Source organism: Fistularia commersonii, chromosome 23 (genome assembly GCF_037954325.1).
Source record: "Fistularia commersonii isolate RoL2024-O1a breed Wild chromosome 23, RoL_Fcom_v1.0, whole genome shotgun sequence".
Lineage (NCBI taxonomy): Eukaryota > Metazoa > Chordata > Actinopteri > Syngnathiformes > Fistulariidae > Fistularia > Fistularia commersonii.
Genome location: NC_141306.1, coordinates 9,912,158 through 9,932,544, shown reverse-complemented (window position 1 = coordinate 9,932,544; position 20,387 = coordinate 9,912,158). Strand labels below are relative to the sequence as shown.

Sequence of the window (20,387 nt, the reverse complement as noted above, 5' to 3'; positions counted from 1 at the left end):
CTTGAGGGACTTTGGGTGGTAACTGGTTGTCCTCGGCGGTGCGCTCAGGGTTTTCCTTCAGAAAGAGGAGGCTCTGACACGATTGGCAGGTGGTGGGGTTGAGGGGGGGGGGGCTTGTTTAGGAAACCTCAAGCTTTGGCGTCTTAACTGAATGTTCGCTTGCAGGTGTGGCTCGCCCGATTGTGCCATGAAGGAGATGACTGCTTTGACTCCTGCGAGCTAGTTACGCCTGGATATTTATTTACTTTTTTACATTTTACCCCAACCCCTCCTCAGGAAGTTGACCTCAGCGAAATGCCGCGATGCTTCCTCGTGAGGAGGAGAAAGAGCCGCGGCCCCGGCTCGGCCTGGAACTCCTTCCGTCCGCGCTCCCGGTCTCCGACGGACACTTACATTCCCGCGGGCCAAGAACAGACGGAGCCCGCGCCAGGGCGCCTTGATGTAACCGTGGCGACCGACATTCCACCCCAGGCCCCCGGAGCAAGTGGGGATGAAACGACAGTGACCTCTCACGTCGACCCCAAGGAGCCTTTGGTTTCAGGTACAAACTCAAATATATTTACATATGATTGATTTAATTTCTAGTAAGCGATGTCACGTTTGGAATAGATGCGGCGGCGGCGGCGGTGGCGGCGGCGGCGGGGTGCGCAGACGCAACGGGCCAACACCAGTCGAGCGAGAGGGAGAAGGAGCTGGAGAAACTGGTGTTCGCGCTGCTGAACCACACCTCGCACAGCGACCTCAAAGTCCCTCTGAGGCAGTGTCCCCACTGCGACAAAGTGAGTTTTTTTTTTTGGGGGGTGCAAGAGACCCCGTCGTGGCTGCAGAGAGGTTTCGTGAAAATTAAAATGAACCGCATAAATTAAACATAAAAATCTGTATAAATTATAACGCCGATCAATTCAATTTTTTTTTAAATATTTAATTGAATATAATTTTTCATAGTCAATAGAATTTGGTTCATAACTTAAATAAAAATGCCTGATAAATAAAATTATACTGATACTGATTCATTTATATTTGTAATTATAAAAATGCTGATAACTTGCATTGTGGTGTACTGCTAATTCAATTTTAGCTGATTACATTAATTAAACACAAAAATGTAGCTCCATTAAATTTTCAGATTTAAAAAAAGTCAGATTTATGTTTTCTCAATCTGGGGGATAATAGAAATAGTAATAGTAAGAGTAAGAATAAGAGTAAGAATAAGAATAATAGTAATAGTAATAGTGTAAGTATTCTCGTCACCTGAATAAAGTTTATTTATATAAGAACAAGGCAAAAGCAGCAGACAGGTGACTGGAAGAGACGAACGGGCTGAGTTTGATTTTGATATTTCATTTTGGGTTTCGAGATTTATCTGATTTTGTCACCTGGGAGTTCGAATTGAGCTACTCAACCACTCAGCAGGTGGTTCTGCACAAAACCCCCCGACGTGTGTTTTCTGTAATATGGCATTGATATTCGCATTATAATTACTAATATTATTATTCTTAATGGTCATTTCAATGTACAATTTTAATTCATGACAGGGGTGGATCTGTGGTGCCTAATTTAATTCATTAAGTCCTTCAATCTTGACATATAATAAAGTAATTGTAAAAACACAAATAAATTGTGTAATTATAATAGTCTTTGGAATGTAAAAATAAATAATTATTCAAGAAAATCAGCTAAAATCAACTTCTTTTAATTTGTCTTCTAATTATCTCCCTATTCATATTTATTGTGATATTTATTGATACTGTAACTGTTATGCTGCTGTGACAAAAAAAATTCCTCCTATGGGGACCAATAAAATGTATCTTATTGTTTTAGAGGCATTTGTCAAGATCAATAACATAAAACACATTGTACAATTGTCACACTTGATATATATATATATATATATATTTTTTTTTTTTTTAACATTTCAAATATATCTTTATTTATTACCTGAATGTGAAACTTGAAATTTGGCTCAATTTTTTTTTTTTTTTTTTCTGTTCCCTCAACCTCCTAGTCTCTTTCAGAGGTTTTGGTGTCCGTCGACGGTTTGCAGCCTCAGGCTCAGAACACACTCGCTGACCTGTTGCCGAGGCCACGCACAGATACACACAGAGCCAACGGCGGCCTCAGAGGGGTGAAGGTGCGGCACTCGTTTCACAACACACTTTACCGTCGCTTACCGCCGTGTTAACGCCGTGTGCTTGCTCACACACACACACGCAGGAGCGAAGCTTTGCCTGCAATCTCTGCGGGAAGGAGTTCAAACGCTCATCCACGCTGTCCACGCACCTCCTCATCCACTCTGACACACGGCCCTACCCCTGCCAGTACTGCGGGAAGAGGTTCCACCAGAAGTCGGACATGAAGAAGCACACTTTCATACACACAGGTGAGAGGCAGCGGCAGAAGCAGCGCCACGCCACTTAAAGTGGATATTGCAAGCCAATAAAGTTGTTTATTCATTCTTTTTTTAGAGTTTATTTTTAAATTTAAATTTAAATTGTAACTTTTGGGACCCCACCCATCCATCAAAAATTGTTATCCCAGTGGTAATACCTGTTTTATTACATTGATATCGAGTTTTTGGCTCTAATTTGTGGCAGTGAGGGGCTGGGAAATTGTTACAAATGAATTATCTTGAATAACTCATATGGTAATATGACTCAGTATAATTATATTGATTATATTATAATACATAATATCATTAAAATTATATTGATGTCATTTGAGGTAAGCAAGTGGTCAAAAAATCTTACTTGTGGATTATCTCGCATAGGTGACAATCTGTATTAATATCTTTTTTTTTTTTCCAATGTGATACTACTTTACACACATCATGTGACTGACTGATAAGGAATGGAATTAATTGTTATTAACTAGTTACTATTGTTATGATTTTCAATCTCAACGTGTTCTCTCACGCAAGCGCATATTTTTAAGACATCAGGCTGGACATTGTGTATTCTTCTTTTGTTATCACTCATTTTTCTTTGCACGGACATCCCCCAGGCGAGAAACCGCATGTGTGCAAAGTGTGCGGCAAAGGATTCAGTCAAAGCTCTAACCTCATCACACACACCCGAAAGCACAGCAATTACCAGCCGTACAGATGCCCCCGCTGTCAGCACACCTTCCAGCGCCGCATTGACCTGCAGCGCCACCAAGAGACCCAGTGCGGCTACGGACACCTGTGCGCTCAGACATAAGGCGATGAAACCGGCGGTTCGGAAAAAAAAAAACGAACACGCTCGTGGAATAAGCTTCGCCGTCGAGGTTGTCGTTGATTTTAATCAATTTTCACAGCACCTGTTTCAGGGCTCTCAGCCACACTCATGGATCGAAGTTTGTCGCGGTGCTTATTTTTAGGTTTAGTGCACGTGTGTGTGTGTGTGTGTGTATGCCTGTGTATGTAGGTACGCGTTTGTGTGTTTGGTTACCTTATCTATTACTTGGCATAATATATTACTATAAGATGGTAATAAGAAAAAAAAACAAAACAAATAAACAACCTTGTTGCCACTAGTTCAGCAGCAGATGTTAAACTACCCAAGATTGTGCGTGTACGTGTGCGTGTGTACACGTGTTTTCTTCTTTTTCACCACAGCTGCATGTTTGAGGTGTCTTCTGCAGAGTTAAGGATGTTAAACGTTTTAAATAAAAAAAAACATTGAAACTCTTGATTTTTTTGAGGCGTCCAAAAAACCCAGAGTCAAAAGCATTTATTCATTCATTGTCCCAGCTGTGATTTAACATGAATTCACCCTGGATGGATTATACAGATATCATTCACTCTTTCATTCACACCTTATATACTTAACAATTAACTCTGGCTGGACAATTTAGGGCAGTTGTTCCCAAACTACGGCCCGGGGGCCGGATACGGCCCACCTGTACATTTTGCGCGGCCCCTGAACAATACCAGAGATGCATTATGAATTTATTTTCCATTCTGGGCATGTAATCATGACTTTTACATGCATAGAACATAGCATTCTATTCCACCCTTCTCCAGTCTGTGCCTTATCTGAAACCCCTCCCTCAAAAAAAAAAAAAAAAAAAAATTTGAAACATCCCTGTCAAATAACACGGAATAATGGCGAAATTCAGAATGCAGCTATTTATTTCATAAATAGATATTTATTTCATTAATATTTTCTGATTTTTTTTCTTCCTGTCAAGATCCCAGAAAGGGTTCATTTTTGTTTATGTGGGGCTTTCTGGAAAACAACAAATGTTTACGTTTAGACACCTCTGCGATCGTCACACGCCCCCCGTCCTAGAAGGGAAAAGTTATTTGGCCCTCGCAGGAAAAATTTTGGGGACCCCTGATTTAGGGTCTTCAAAGAACCACCTGCATGTTTTTGGATTGCTGGAGGAACTCGGGGACCTCCTTGCTGTGAGGCAGAAGCACTAACCATTGTGCAGGCTAATTTCAACCGATAAGCGGTAAATATGCCAAAAGCAGCAGAAGTCCTTTTTTCCTGCAAGCACTTTATTAGGACGTTTTTAACAAAGCTGGTGATGGTCTAAAACTTCAGGAGCGGTTCATGAAGATAACGTGGTCCGACGTTTTGGCGTCACGACTTACAGACGGCTAAAAGTCATTGATCGCATCACAGAATATGTACAAAATGAAACATGTGGTTTGATTCACAGAGGCGGTTCTGATATTCACAGCAATATGAACGTGACCCGGTGCATCCGACTCGCGAAATCCATCTCTTGATTCACCGCCGGTCGTTTTCTCAGGCGACGAGATTACGGTTTCTGCATTTGACTCCCATAAAAGTCAAATCTCGATGAATCCAGTCCGAAGGCCTTTTCGGGTGAGCGCGACCTGCCGATTTGCTTCCGCCAACCCCATCCTCAGGGGGGGATAGCTGCATGGACCACGACTGTACACACACACACACACACACACACACACACACACACACACACACACACACACAAACGTTTAAACTGCTCACGGTACTTCTCAGATTAGCAGAAGGAAATCCTGAAAAACAAGATAACAGTGACACTGTTTAGTTTAGACCCGTTTTGCTTATCTTGAGCAGGTGCTCCTGCAGAAAGCTGATAGGATCTCAGCGATCCAGTTCAATTTCAATATGCGTCTCAATTGAGAGCGTGTAATTTGAGAAGCACTGTCTTCTCGCTGTCAATCAAATGCGTAAAAAAAAAATTCATATGAAAAAGAAAAGCCGACTGGGGGAGGCAGTGTCGTCTCTGCGGCGCCAGAGTCCTTGTTTTATAGTTTGTGTTGAACTTCATTCAGAAACTCTAACATCTGCATTTGGCCATACTGCTGCATCAACTACAATAATACTACAACAATGCTAAAAATAATTATGCTGCTTGTGCTAATAACAACAAAATTATAATAATAATTAGAATATTAATATTAATAATGATGATAATGATGATAATTATAATTATAGTAATAAAAATGCTGTTGATGTTTATGATGGCATTGTTATTGCTATTGCTATTGCTATTGCTATTGCTATTGCTATTGCTATTGCTATTGCTATTGCTATTGCTATTGCTATTGCTATTGCGATTGTGATTGTGATTGCTATTGCTATTGCTATGATGGTAATAACAATAATGATGCTACTGATGATGATGATACTCCTGATGATTATAAAAATAATGGTGCTGATGGAGGATATAATTTCATCATTGTGATGATCATTTTAAACCCTCAAATATCCAAATACTCTCCTAGTATTCTTTGTCTTGCTCATTTTATTCTTTAGTCCCGTGCTGTTGGTATATTTCCGTTGTGGCTGCAAACAGCGTTTGCAGTTTAATCTTGATGTCATAACTAAGTCACCCTAAACACTTACCCGATGTTGATACTTGGGCACTCTTGATAACCAGGACTCGCCTCTACACAGAGCTGCTTGAGTGATCTGACGGTGAGGGCGGACTCCAGACAGGTTGGCCTCTGCAGGTCCGGTCTGTTAAATGACCTCCGCGTGATGCTGAGTGTGCCCCTGAAAAAAACAAAATACATTAAATTACAGTCACAACTGAAAGCAAACCTTCCAGAATGACACTTTAAGGGTGTATATATTTGACACAGACATCGATAGCAGTACCTGTATGACAGTGGATGCACCACAGCCCAGCCATCAGGCTGGCGCCCAATACAAAAGACGCGAAAACAATCCCCATCAGCGGGCCGGTCTGTATCACAGAACCTGGAGGAGGAGCACTTGTGAGGGGAGCGGCCAGACCTCGATCTACCATCGCGGAGAAATGACCAACACTCACCGCTCTGCTCCTGCTCCGGTCTGCCAACAGGGGCCACACTCAGTCTCTTGATTCTCTGACCTGACGACGCCTTCTGCACTTTGCTCACCAGTGAGCTAATCGACCGGGTTACAACCATGGGCCTGGACAGATTTCTGGTCTCGCACTGAAGAGGAAGTACAGGAGTTAGCCCGAGGACCGACACGCCTAGCATGAGCCCCTTCTTGTTTGTAATGTTGATGGACAAGCTGACAAGAATCTCCAAAGACTACGATGTTTTGCAGATGACATTGTGATGTGCAGTGAGAGCAGGGAACAGGTGGAGGGGAACCTAGAAAGGTGGAGGTATGCTCTGGAAAGGAGAAGAGTGAAGATTAGCAGGAGCAAGACCGGGAACACGTCTGAATGAGAGGGACCAACGAGGAACGGTGAGGCTACGTGGAGCGGAGATGAAGAAGGTGGAGGACTTTAGGTAGCAAGGGCCAACTGTTCGGCGCAACCGAGACGAAGGCAGAAGAGATGAAGACGTGGAGGTTTCTCTTTGGGAGTGAGGGGGGGTCAGCACATGTTAGACGATCCGGAGATAAAGTTAGACTGAAATGGTTTGGACATGGACTGAGGAGGGATGGTGAAGATCGTGGCAAAAGGAAAACCAGAGAGGAGGTTTATAGATGGAGAGAAAGAGGAGATGGCTGTTAGCAGGATGGGAGGGTCTGATTCAACGGTTTTGCCTCTTAAAGTCGCGCATATGTGTAGTACCATGGTGAATGATGCGTACCTGACTTCCTGGGGACCCGGGTACAAGCGGGGGGATCTTTGTCCCGACTTGACAATCGCCCCCGAGCACCTCCTCTGTTTGTTTACCTCCTGCCGCGTCAGAGACGCACAGGTGGAGGCTGCAGTGGAGAAACTGCACAGAGACATTGTAAACAGGCCGCAGAATGAAGCTGAATCTCAGGGACCGCGTGACATCCTCCACGGCGGTACCATTTGTTCCAGTTTTTGCTGGCGTGTTTCTCCCTTGTCTTCCCGTTTGGTGTCGAGGTGAGTCACCTTCACCGCCGGCATCAGGCTCCTCATAGCCCTCGCCTTTTACCGGCTCCCCTGTCGTTCTTCTATCCTCTTCAAGCTCAGCTTCTTCCTCGCCTCCACGTTTTATCGGCACCAGGGCCAGCGAGGGATCTTCGGAGCAGCCTTCGCTGATGACTTTCCAGAAGGGCAGGTTTTTGGGGTCCGACTGAGGAGAGACCACGCAAGACTTCACCTCGGCCCGATCTATGAACGCTCCTTCAGCTGAAATCTGCAGTGGTGCGGAGAAAGAAACATGGATGAAGAAGACAAAGTGTCAAACATTCATTCATTCATTTATTGATTATCTATTCCGTTGCGCTGGCCCTCCAAGACAAAACGTGAGTTGATTGGAATTCGGATAGAATACAAAGACCATGAAATGTAATTTCTCACCTCAACGTACACGCGCTGATCTGCGGTCATGACGCAGGGCCCCACCCGCTTCCGAACGTAGCTCTCGGAGACAAAAAGCCTCATAACGAGAGCCGGCCCGGACCTGCGTTTGAGTGTCGGGAGGTGGTTCAGCCCAGGATTGGGCACCTCAACCACTGGTCCCCGGGGGTCCATCACTATACGAGTAGCATTCACATTGTCATCATCATCACCATCATCATCATCGTCATCGTCATCGTCATCCTGAGGTTGGACCGTAGCCAAACAGCTGAACTAAGAGGAGAAACAAATTTTAAACAATGTCGTGCATTTTCAAACAAAGTCGGGCAAAATTGCGAAAAACAGGCGTCTCACGTGTAGGCCGAGCGGTCGTCTTGACGTCGTCTCGGTCTCGTTGCGCGCGGGCTTGTCTCGCCATAGCAACACCTGGCCAAAGGAGCGTTCACTGTAATCATTTTCTTGGGACATCCGTGTGCTGCCAGGCTCTAAAATCTACCATTGTTTTTGAAAGGAGACGCTCAAATGGGCGCGCATTAAGGCAATTTTGAGCCACCTCGATGTTTAAGCGTACAGGCCTTGGTCAAAATGACCTGTGTCACGAGTTTGACCCGAGGCAGCTTCCACTCACTGCAGTGGGAAGTGCTTATTAAGCCTCATTTGCTTTACCACCGCAGGATGCTTTCCTAATTACCGCGATCATTTTCCTCGCTCCTCCTGCACACCGGTAACAATTACAGCACAAACCAAAACCATTTCCCAGAACGACGACGAACCTCGGCTGAAGATGGGCACTACATTTTGTACAAAGTGCAGCGATGTAATTGGTGAACTCGACATCCCGCATTAAGCTGTTGTTCGGATCATACCATGTTTTTGTACTGCACCCCTTTGGCCCTTCCCAGGAGCATCCCTTCGGTCCCACAGGAAATGACCGGGAACACCAAGAGGAAATGGCTGCCGTTGGACCGACCCTGGCATGTCGTGTCCTGCAGAGTCACGGCGGCCACCGGTATGGACAAACGCTGAGGAATACAACGGATGTAAGCCCGGACAAAGTCTTTTTGTGCAACTGCAAGGAATGTTCATGCGTAGCTTGTCATGCGTCAGGTGTTTAGAATATACTTGTGGAGGCTGAACATGTGCAGGACTATAGATAATTATTAAAATGATGCTATTCTAGACATATATATAATGCAGGCAGAAGGGGCCGGGCATCGAACCGCCAACCCTCCGACTGGGGGGGGGGGGGCTCTCTGACAGTTGAACTTGACACACCTCAGCCTTTTGCATTTCCTGACCAAGAAAGATCTGAATGCCTTTCATTTGGCCGAGCGTGCGTCAAAAAAAAAATTGAGAGTTCGCCGGTATGTCCGTCGCGATCGTCGTGAATGGATGAATCCAGTATAAATAGCTTTGAAACCAAAAGCGCTACATAAATGGAGATTGTTTACTTGCATTAGTGTTGAGGTTCTTGGGCCTGGAATGTCTTTGAATACTTTGTTGGAGTCTATTTAACATTTAAATTTCTTTAAAAAGCTTATTTTTTGATACACATTTGTAAGATGTTTTTCGGGAAGTGCTCATCAACGCGAAGGCACGGAGACCTGCAGGATGTGCTGGTCCAGAGTCACACTGAGGCGTCCGCCCTCACACTTCACCGTGAAACTGTCTCTGCCCCCTCTTGCTTTTCCTCCGCCGTTCAGCCACTCTCTCAGCCGACGCTCCTCACCCCAGGGAAGCCTCCCGACCATCGGATTAATCGCCGCAGACACCTCTGAACAAACATCAAATACCCCATTATTCAATATACCATTGGAAATCATCTGCTTTCATCTCAAAGATTTTGTGAGATCCCATCAAATTGTCTTGACATTGAGAGATGTAAAAAGTAACACGGGTGGAATGCAAAGTTCACTCACACAGAGATGGAAACAAGAGACACACAGGGGTCCTGACCTGTCCCACCCCCAGCCAGCCGGATCACAAACCGATTGGCCAGGTCAGCCTCGGTGTAGGAGGCCACCTCGTCGTAGCTCTCGCTGGCCCAAACGAGAAGGTCACGTATGGCGGACAGGTCGGAGATTAATGAGCTGGACAGAGTCAGCTCAGGCTCGGGGGGGTACGGTGGGGACACGCTGTTGGAGGACTGGCGAGAAACAGTGGGAGGATAAGTCGACAAGACTCAGTCCATCGGCCGGCATGCTGAAAAGCACAAAGGGAAGTCACTCTTACGTGAACGAAGATCTGACCCCGGACTCCGTGGGCAACTATGGCCCAGTTGACTGGAACCGAGCTGCTGAGAATCAAAATGACCCTCTGTGCCTTGGGTCTCACCGGAGGCACCAGAGATACTATCACTTCCACCTGTAGTGAGCTACAGGAGACACGCAGAGACACATCCGGGCTGTTTTCAGGACTTCCTTATTTTCCTTTAGTTTGCCATCATCTCAAATAGTCCCCTATGGTATCTACGGTACATCTCAATGTTCAAAAAGCAACCAAGATCTTTGCAGCAGGTGTTCTCACCCGCAGAGTCCCGAGCCCACAGAATGGAGCTTGATCACATGGACCTCTGGGTCGCTGCCTGCGGCATCTTTGGTGGTGCAGCCCTGCACTTCCTGGGGTTGCAAGTCTGAGACCATGTAGTTCTGAGACAGATGGGTGGACTGCAGCCGGCACATACTAGGTAAGGTTGTATCTGAAATAGATAGATACAAATACCTCTGTACATTTGAACAGAATTTATATACATATATATATACCAGTGACATGCAGTCAGTAGAGGCAGGTGAGGCCCGGCCTCACCTGGCATCATGGAAAGAAAAAAATGTAAAATGAAAAAATAAATTGAATGGTTCTGTTTATTCAGTGATTTGTACTGTAAGTTATTTCCACCTAACTTCACAATTTTTTGTCGTTTTTTTTCCAAATCGCTGAAAAAAAAAATTCAATTTAGCGTTTATATACGAAGAAGAGCCGTGTGGTGACGCGGCAGCCGGCGGAGTCCGCTATGGATTGCACAATAACTGCGCTGCCATGTTATGCGGCTGAGACCGTATTGCTGTCTGTGAATGTCACTATTAAAATTTTCAAACACTTTAAGCACAAATATATGAGCTAAATTTCCATACTTTAGCCGATGTGTATGATTTTTTCGTTAACAACTGTAACGTGTGTCTCGTGCTGAGCGATCGTAAAGCGGCAGCGAAGACACACTAAGTGAGGCACGCAGTGACGGTGCCTCATGGTAGGGGCACTGGTGATCCCAGGGAGCCTTTTTACTACTCGGCTAAAGAATAAAAGAATTGCAATAGCAAGCTACTGTAAACAGTTAGCAAGTCAAGTGCAGCCATCCAGTCATTTTTTCCTCTTGCTCGGCTTTATTTCCAAAATGGAGGCTTACATAGCTAAACTGGAAGAATTTTCTTAACTGGACTTTCAGTCGAAGCAGGAAATAATAAGCAAGGGAAGACCGACACCGGCGCTAACGGATTTGCTTTAGACTAGGAGATGGAAGACTCGGTCTTTTCAAACGGAGTGGTAAACACGAAAAGGCTGGCTGTGTGGATGTCCACTAAGAAATCGCCTTTTCAGCTTTTCCTGCATTCTTTTCTCAACTTCTGACAATGTCTAGAATCAAATGGAATATTCGGACCTGAAGAATCTGCAAAGAAGCCTAATCAAACACGAGCGGTCGGCCACTCACATTCAAAGTCAAATCGCGCTAAAAACATTCAGGATGTCCAGGATAGATTTGGCTTTGAATGAACAGCAAAGACTCAACATCAGCATCCACAATGCTAAGGTAATGGAAAACCGCTCAGCAGCACATGGACTTCATTCATAAGTAAAGGTAAGAGATAATAACGTTTTTTTTAATGTGCTTTTTCTATGCTACAGTTTGTATGTGTAAAGAATGCTGATATGATATTTTAAACAAAACACGTTAACTGCTGCCAATAAAATGGTGAATAAGCTACTCCGTAGGGTTCATATGTTTGTAAATCCGACGGATGACGTCAGTGCCTCACCAGCCCTGAACCTCACCGCACGTCACTAATATATACATATATATAGATGTATATATATATTAGGAGGTGCATACACACACACGGATCAGCAATGTATAACACTTAGATAGCCTGTCCCATATTGTGTAAGTCCACCTATTGGTTAAAAAACCAGCGCAGATCTGTAGAAGCATGGACTCCGCTAGACCTCTGAATGTGTGCTGTGGTATCTGGCACCAAGACGTTAGCAGCAGATCCTTTAAGTCCAGTAAGTCCCAAGGCGGAGCCTCCATGGATCGGACCTGTTTGTTCAGCACATCCCGCAGATGCTCAGCTGGAACGAGATCTTGGGATTTTAGAAGCAAATTCGTAACCTTGAGCTTGTGTTTCTGTTCCTCAAGCCAACCTTCAGGCCCTGGGCAGATTGACCCGCAGGAAGAGGCCACTGCCATCAGAGAATCCCATTTCCTTGAAGAGTTGGTCTAACAAACAGAGTTTAAGGTAGGCGGTATGAATAACATTAAAATCCACCTGAATAGAAGCGTCCAAAGTTTCCCGGTGGAAGATTATCCAAAGCATCACGCTCCCATCCAACATCCTGGTATCACATCTTTTCAAAGTAAGCAACAACCACAAATCTGGCCATGCACCAGTGATATAATAAATCACTTTTTCAATCACTCCGCCGTCCGGTTCTGATGCTCACGAGAACATCGAAGGTGTTTCAGCCGCAGACAGGGGTCGGTGCGGTATCCTGACCAACCTGTAAATATGCAGCCGGGTACACCACAGTTTGTGATGCACTGTGTATTTTGACACCCTTCTATCAGCACCAGCATTAAATTTTTCAGCTATGTGAGTTACAGTGGCTCCTCTGTTGGATCAGACCACGTAGGCCAGTCTGTGCTCCCCACAAGCATCAATGAGCCTCAGACCCCGATGACACCGTCGCAGATCCACCCGACCTCGTACAAACACGTGACTCTTTGGCCCGACCAGAATTTGGAACTGATCTGGCCATCCAGTTGAGCGTCTGAATGGGAGTCGTCATCGTTCGTCCAACGCTAAGTGTCGATTGTCTTCAAGATCCGAATTGTACGCTTAATCCAGACCATTTCTGCAGCGGTTGCTTACCCTCGAAAAAAAATGCACTTGCTGTCTTGAGTATCACAACAACTTGGTGGTGCCATTCCAACCTGCGAATCAGTTTTGATCCCTTCACCAATCAGATAAAGTGTATCGCCTGATCAGCATGTTTCGCTAATAGTTATACCAGTGGTTCTTAACCTGGGTTCGATCGAACCCCAGGGGTTCGGTGGGTCAGTCTCAGGGGTTCGGCGGAGGTCAAGACACACATTGGTGACGACATCACTGGCTGCAGGTGATCACGCAACATAGCTTGGCCTATCCGTGCTGCGGGGATTTTGACGCGCTCAGTTGTAGTAACTTGTGACTGTCGTGATGGTACGTCATGTGATTTCTTACTTAATATTTGAATCCCCTCATACTAATTATGTCGGGCAAAAAAAGAAAGCGGTCGGAAGAACACGTACAATACGGATTCACGTGTATGACGGAACGTGATTGGAATCGATGTCCTAACTGCATGATTTGGAATGACAAGATGAGCAATTCTAGTCCGGCACCGGCAAAACTAAGGGAAGGCTTCCTTCAGCTGCATGGAGACGGGAACTACAAGAACATAGCGCTCGCTGAATTCAAGGTGAAGGGAGCCAGATTCGATGAAAAGGCTACTCTGTCTGTTCTTTGTACCCATCGACGAAACGATCCTCGATCCAATAAAGAAGGGTTCGGTGAATGCGCATGTAAAACAGGTGGGGTTCAGTACCTCCAACAAGGTTAAGAACCACTGAGTTATACATACACGGAAAGGGTACTCTGTTTGGAGCATGACTCACTAAAGCTTTTATATTAAACAATCACAAATTAAATGATACACGGACGTTAATCTTCATCTCAATGATGATGTAGCTTGTGTCCGGCGGCTCACCTTCCCCCAGTCGCACGTAGACTCGGTTGCCGTGCATCACGTGTGTCAGAGAGGAAATGTTGCCGTGGTGTTTCAAAGCCCAGTGGTGGAGCGTGCGAGCGTGGAAAGGCAAGGAGTGCACTGGCTGGACATGCAAGCGCAGGCTGTGAGACCTGACCCTGGAATTTTGAGGCAACTGATAGAGGTGGGGAAAAAAATTAGATGTCAGGATCTTTGGAGTCATACATGTGAAAAAATTGGGGGATTTGGCTCCATTTGATGGTACCCTTGCGGAAAGCATATGTACCCTAATAATTCCAGGTGTACACTTGTGCTCTGACTGACCTGCACCAACACCGGGAGGTCAGCAGGTAATCTCTCAGCCTCCAGCCACCAGTTGATTGGCAGCTTGGAGCTGAGCAGCAGGTGGATGGCTCTGAGGGGTGACAGGGGTGGAGACAAAGGCTTCAGCAACACCGTCACCTGTCGACAAGAAGGGACTTCAGACTCAGGTTGTTGTTATGCGGATGTAACAAGTTGAGGGGAGGGCGGCATGGTGGTGCAGTGGTTAGCGCTACCGTTTCACAGCAAGGTTCGACTCCGAGCTGGTTTGATTCTGACACGGCAGCCTTACTGTGTGCACTTTGAGCTATTGTATGTCTCGATATGCAGCCCTGTGATCAAATGGCGACCATTCTAGGGTGTACCTCTCACCCAATGACAGCTGGTATAGGCCACCGTCTCCCCTCCGTGACCCTGAGTGCAGGATAAGCAGTATGGATAGTGAATGAAAGAAAAAAAGTTGAAGGGAGATGAAGACCCCAAACCCCATTCGACCATCGAAATTCTATTGTATTACAAAAATTAGCAATATCAGAACTCAGTACCACGATATGAAAAACTGACAGCGGGTCTCTCTGGACAGATGGACAAAACGAAATAGTTCAAGTCCATAATGATGCGCTTCAAATGTGACTGAGACAATGCTAGGCACTGCGCCACCATGCCGACCCCTGTGCAACTACTGACCGACAAAGAGAGGAAACAAAAATCCTATACATCCAAGAAAACCGCCGCTTTGCCCCTTGCCAAGCTGCCCCTTTGGCTCCGGGCGGGAGGCTGGTTATTACCGTGTTGTCCTGACTGTTGGTCACTCTCCCCACCGCAATCACGTGAGTCTCCTTGTTGCCGCTTTCTCTGGCCGTGCATCCCGGGCCGGCCTCGAACCTCTCCAGCAGAGCCTGAACTGGGTGTTGTGCACCGGTGGGCGCCACCGAGCATTGTGTATCATCGCTCGAAGCTGCGGAGTAACATGGGATATGACCCAAAACAGCGGGGACCTCGGGGAGGTACGGTGTCTTGGCAAATTAAATGAGGCTCTTACCTGTTGGCTTCTTCCAAATAAGGAGCAGGCAGAAAACGGTCAACCCCAGCCCTGACCGTGGAGGCATCGTGCCGGACTCAGCGTTGGACTACTCTGGTGTGACGTTTAGAACACACCAGTGAACGTAAACATCGTCATGAGGTCCTTCTACGAGTTTTATGATCTGCTCGCGCATCTCGTGACAACGATAATCAATACGGAACTTTGATTGACTGACTTTAGTGGCCATTTTTTGATCATTAAGTTTATGGCCATCTTTAAATGCACAAACAACAAACTTGCCGCATCACAAATAGACTTGCGGGCCATCCTGTTATGCAACACGCCAGCCTGTGATGTAAATGCATGATTTAATATAACTTTGTGTTTACTGAACACAGGAGATTATGGCTATTACAAATCACACTTTGGATATTACAGTGGATACTATGTGCATGTATACATACACATGGTTATTACATAGTTATTATAAAGTTATTACAACTTCTGTCCTGATGCAGGAGATAAGCATCGATCTGGATGCATTGTTGGGACAAAGAACAGCCACGTCCCATTTGCAAACAGCACAGAAGTCAAACTCACCTGCAGCGGTGCAATCCAGATGCCACGGAGTAAGAAGCGCGTCCAGCCCAAAATGTAAACATGCGATAGACGCCCCACCTGCGTGACTCTTCACCACATCTCCATCCAGCTGAGGAGCAACTTTGTGCGAGGGGGGAATTGATTTGACACGCCGAGGGAGGCTGGAGGGGGAGGAGGGTGGGGGGTGTTGTAAAAGGCACAATTAAGGGGGCAATGGGAGGGACTGGGGGATGGTGTGACAGAGTGGAGAGAGGGATGGCGAGGAGAGGAATAAAGGAGTCCGAAAAAAAGTCCCTGCTCGTAGATGGAAACAGGAAGGAGGGCTGGAGGGAAAGGAGGAGGGGAAAGACGGACTTCGGGAGTCTGACTGGTGGGTGAAGTGTTTGGAAGATGCAGGGAGGGAGGGAGGGAGAGAGAGAGAGAGAGAGAGAGAGAGAGAGAGAGAGAGAGAGATTGGGGGACTTCTACTTATTTAATATTTAGATTGGTTTTCGTGACCTACATATCTGACTTAGAGTTTATGTTAAAGCCTGACAAAAACTCCAAATCAGACCAAAAAAGCAAAGTTGTGAAATTCATACTGTATAGAACAGGCCTGGCCAACCTGTGGCTCCCGAGCCGCATGCGGCTCTTAAGTGCATGTCGAATTTTGTGTTTGTGTGTTTTTTACTTGTGCGATCGCGTGTCGCATCCGGGGTTCTCTGTGCACAGCAAAAAAAAAACACACATATACAAAAATTGACATAAACGTGAGAGCCGCTTGTGGCTCGGGAGCCACAGGTTGGTCAGGCCTGGTATAGAATTTCACATTTCTGGGTTCAAGTATTTATACCCACGAATTTCAGAATATTCCATTCTCGCAGGACTGCTTATCTGATGGTGCTCGTAGCCTCATATCATGATTGTAAGGTCATCATGATAGTCATCTCGTATCATGATAGCAACGTCACATCACCATAGTAACCTCACATCATCAAAGTAACCTTACATCATGATAGTTGTCATGTTTCTCGGTTTGAGAAATGTACCGTGTGTACAAGAACGATCAGTGGGACGTTATCTGAGATCACAAGTTCAGGAATACCATGCCTTGCGAACGATGCTTGAGTTTGTGTATGACTGTTGTCGAAGTGGTGTTGTGCAGTTTGTCCAACTCAAAATATCTGCTGTAGTAGTCGACGGTAACAATGTAGTTGTCGTTGTTCCGGGTGAAAAGATCGGTAGCTACTGCTTGCCATGGCCTGTTGGGGATCGGGTGGCTGATCATGGGCTCCTTGGTGTTTGCTGGTCTGTGCTCCAAACACACTGGGCATTTCGCAACCATGTCTTCTATTTGTATATTCGTCCCTGGCCAGAACACTATGTCACGAGCTCTTTGCTTGCACTTTTCTGTTCCCATATGGCCTATATGAATTTTGGATAGTATTTCCGTGCGGAGTGACTCTGGCACTATTATCTTCTCCCCTTTTAAAAAGGATGTTGTTTATGTGAGACAGTTCGTCACGATAGTTCCAGTATTCTGCAATGCGCAGAGGGCACTGTTTCTTCTCCTCCGGCCATCCGTCTTGAATTGTCCTTTTCAGAAGTGTCAGTTGAGGGTCCCTTTCTGTTTCTTCTTGTATCAGTTTCAGTTTTGTGTCACTGACGGGTAAGCTTTGGTACACTGTATGCACATGCAAATCCATACCTTCCTTGAGGCTGTCATCAGGGTCAGGGAGTGATTTCCTTGAGAGAGCATCTGCGAGAGGGATGTCTCTGCCTGGTGTGTGAATGATGCTGAAATCGTATCTCTGCAACTGGAGATTCATTCGTTGCAACCTTGGAGGAGCTGCAGTGAGAGGCTTGCAAAGAATGGATTCTAGTGGCTTGTGGTCGCTTTCCACGATGACCTGACGCCCATTGGGGTCATAGAAAGCAAGAACGGGGCCTGGCTCGCGTGTTATAAGGTCTTTCATTTTTCTAAATGCTTCGTCATGCTGTGTATCCCAAACAAACTCACTGGACTCTTTTAACAGATGTCGCAGACGTGTATTAATGTCAGATAGCATGGGGGAAAATTTCGACCGATAGTTGACCATGCCAAGAATGGTTTCGAGTTCACCTTTGTCCTTGGGTGGCTCCATGTCTCTGACAGCTGCGATCTTTGCTGGATCCGGCTTAATTCCATCTTTTGTTATCAGGTGTCCAAAGTAGCTGACTTCAGTGGCACCGATTTTACACTTTTCAGAGTTGAGCTTGACTCCCTGCTCTCTGGAGCGCTGCAACATCGCACGAAGGTTTTTGTCATGTTCCTCTTTGCTTTTTCCGTAAATAAGGACGTCGTCAACTATGGCTGTTACACCCTCTAAACCTTCATAGGTCTCATCCACTTTGCGCTGAAACTCATCGTGTGATGACTTGAGTCCAAAGGGTAGGCGAAGAAATCTGTATCTGCCAAACACAGTGTTAAAAGTTGTCAACTTTGAGGACTCTTCTGTTAGCTTTATCGCCCAATACCCAGATCTAGCATCCATTACGCTGAAATAGCAAGCTCCTGCTAGTTTGGATGTAACAAGCGTCTTCAAGCGTGGGCAGTGGATAATGGGGGCGTTTGATATAAATGTTTACCCTACATTTTCAGTCTATTTGGATAATTGTTTAATGTTGCATACAGGCCACTTTTACTATACTCTATTTTGTTCCGCCGTAAGCTTTACCACAGAGACTTAGTGCTTCCTTTAAAAGAAGGGGGATGTAATATTCCGTAGGAATATATTGTTGCCTTAATGTTGATCCTTTAATGTTGAGCCTTTAACGTTGACGATACGTATACTATATAAGCGGTATCCTCCAACCGATATTTGGGCTTCTTCTTCTTCTTCTTCTTCTTCTTCTTCTTCTTCTTCTTCTTCTTCTTCTTCTTCTTCTTCTTCTTCTTCTTCTTTTTCTTCTTTTTCTTCTTTTTCTTCTTCTTCTTTTTCTTTTTCTTCTTTTTCTTCTTTTTCTTCTTCTTCTTCTTCTTCTTCTCACTCTGGAATATGCTCTGCCATTAAAGCATACACCCATTCTCACGTCCCATTGATCGTTCTTGTACACACGGTACATTTCTCAAACCGAGAAACGTTACAATAGTAACCTCATATCATGATAGAAACCTCATCACGATAGTAACCTCATATCATGATAGTAACCTCACATCAGGATGGTAACCTCATATCATGATAGTAACCTCACATAACGATAGTAACCTCATATCATGAGAGTTACCTCACATCACGGTGGGCTCAATGTACTGCAGTTCTGGCCAGGCGTCCATTTTTATTTCTTATATTAATCAAAGTGATTACTGTATCATTTTAGGGTTTTAGGGTTTGAGTTTTCAGGGCCGGTACTGTTACATGTTTACAACAGTGGTGTTAGTTGAAATTTTTCGACCCAAGAAAAAAATTTTAAACACAAAAAAGCAGATGTCTATGAAAAAAATACAGAATGACAGGAGACTAATTTACGTTTATTTAGAATGTATGTGTGTGTCCGTGTGTGTGTGTGTGTTGCACTCCGTCTACATTGCATTAAAGCTTATCAGAACTCGCAATACCGAGAACGTCTCTGCGACATCAGCTGTGCCCCTGACGCGATTCCACCGTTACCCCAGATGGGAAGGCACTTCATCAAATCACCTGCCAGTTCAGGGAACCGACACGGAGCGATCGGTACGGGGGAACATCTGCATCTCCGAGCCCACTGGTGTCACCATGACCACCGCACAAATTACACGGAGAGCTTCAATGAGTCCACTGAGGAACATCTGGAGACATCGATTTAGCCTTTTGTCCGTCGGTCAGTTCATTTATTTTCTTTTTCATGTTTATAAACCCACTGACCAAGAGTTATTTTTCTCAGACTTCATCCATTTAATTGTCTGCTGCGTCGTCCTATGAGGAATAATCACATTAGTCGATCAAACCCATTCCCCTGCCACGGGGAGAGTCACCGTGGGGGTGAGATTCTTGGTTATAAGCTGGTTATTACAAAGTTATTAATGGTTTATGCATGTTTATGCATTTAAACACATTTTCATCGGAGTCTCCCCTGTTGTTTCTTCGCATCGACTTACGGACACACAAACTCAGAGAAAGTGAATCTGTCAGCAAAAAAACAATACATTTTCCTAACTCAGAAAAAGCCCCCTCCGTGAGCTGTGGTGGAGGGGATGCATGACCCAGCGATCCTAGGAGTTATGCTGTCGGGGGCTTTACGCCCCTGGAAGGGTCACCCAAGGCAAACAGGAGCCAGGGGAGGGTCCAGACAAAGTGTGGCTCAGAAGACCCTCATGAAGAAGACAGTTATTGGACCCGGTTTTCCCGGACATGCAACTTTTAGGCACTCGGGTAAAGAGAGGGGCGGAGCTGTCAACTGATCAGCACCTGGTGGTGCGCTGGCTCCGATGTTGGATGGGAAGCCAGAACTGGCAGACCCAAACGTAACGTGATGATCTGCAGGGACTCTGGTGGACTCCAGCGGTGAGGGATGCCATCAAACTGAAGAAGGAGTCCAGGTACCGGCAGGCCAACCGTCATGCGGCTTTGGTGATTGCTGAGGCAAAAACTCGGATGTACGAGGAGTTCGGGGAGACCATGGAGAAGGACTTTCAGTGGGCGTCGAGGAGATTCTGGTCCAGCAGCTCAGGAGGGGGAAGCTCCGTCAAAACTGTGCACAGTGGGAG

The 20,387-nt window shown here is 45.6% G+C and overlaps 2 protein-coding genes across 2 annotated transcripts; one reads left to right on the top strand and one right to left on the bottom strand.

The window, feature by feature from the left end:
- Window positions 1-294: 294 nt before the first annotated feature.
- Window positions 295-3,526, top strand: LOC147221016 (uncharacterized). The gene is made up of 5 exons (XM_086170122.1): window positions 295-541; window positions 610-779; window positions 2,006-2,131; window positions 2,215-2,380; window positions 3,001-3,526. The coding sequence occupies exons 1-5, from the start codon at window positions 295-297 to the stop codon at window positions 3,195-3,197; spliced, it is 906 nt and encodes a 301-aa protein (XP_086026248.1). The 3' UTR covers window positions 3,198-3,526.
- A 154-nt stretch (window positions 3,527-3,680) lies between these two features.
- engl (endoglin, like) lies at window positions 3,681-15,775 on the bottom strand. Its single transcript, XM_086170736.1, has 17 exons — window positions 15,683-15,775; window positions 15,101-15,193; window positions 14,847-15,016; window positions 14,062-14,199; window positions 13,738-13,912; window positions 10,243-10,414; window positions 9,949-10,090; window positions 9,673-9,862; window positions 9,321-9,490; window positions 8,583-8,738; window positions 8,071-8,142; window positions 7,717-7,989; window positions 7,031-7,552; window positions 6,288-6,418; window positions 6,081-6,214; window positions 5,844-5,981; window positions 3,681-4,990 (listed from the first exon to the last, which is right to left on the bottom strand). Exons 2-16 carry the CDS (start codon window positions 15,165-15,167, stop codon window positions 5,887-5,889), a joined length of 2,607 nt encoding a protein of 868 aa, XP_086026862.1. The 5' UTR covers window positions 15,168-15,193; window positions 15,683-15,775; the 3' UTR covers window positions 3,681-4,990; window positions 5,844-5,886.
- Between the last annotated feature and the right edge of the window lie 4,612 nt (window positions 15,776-20,387).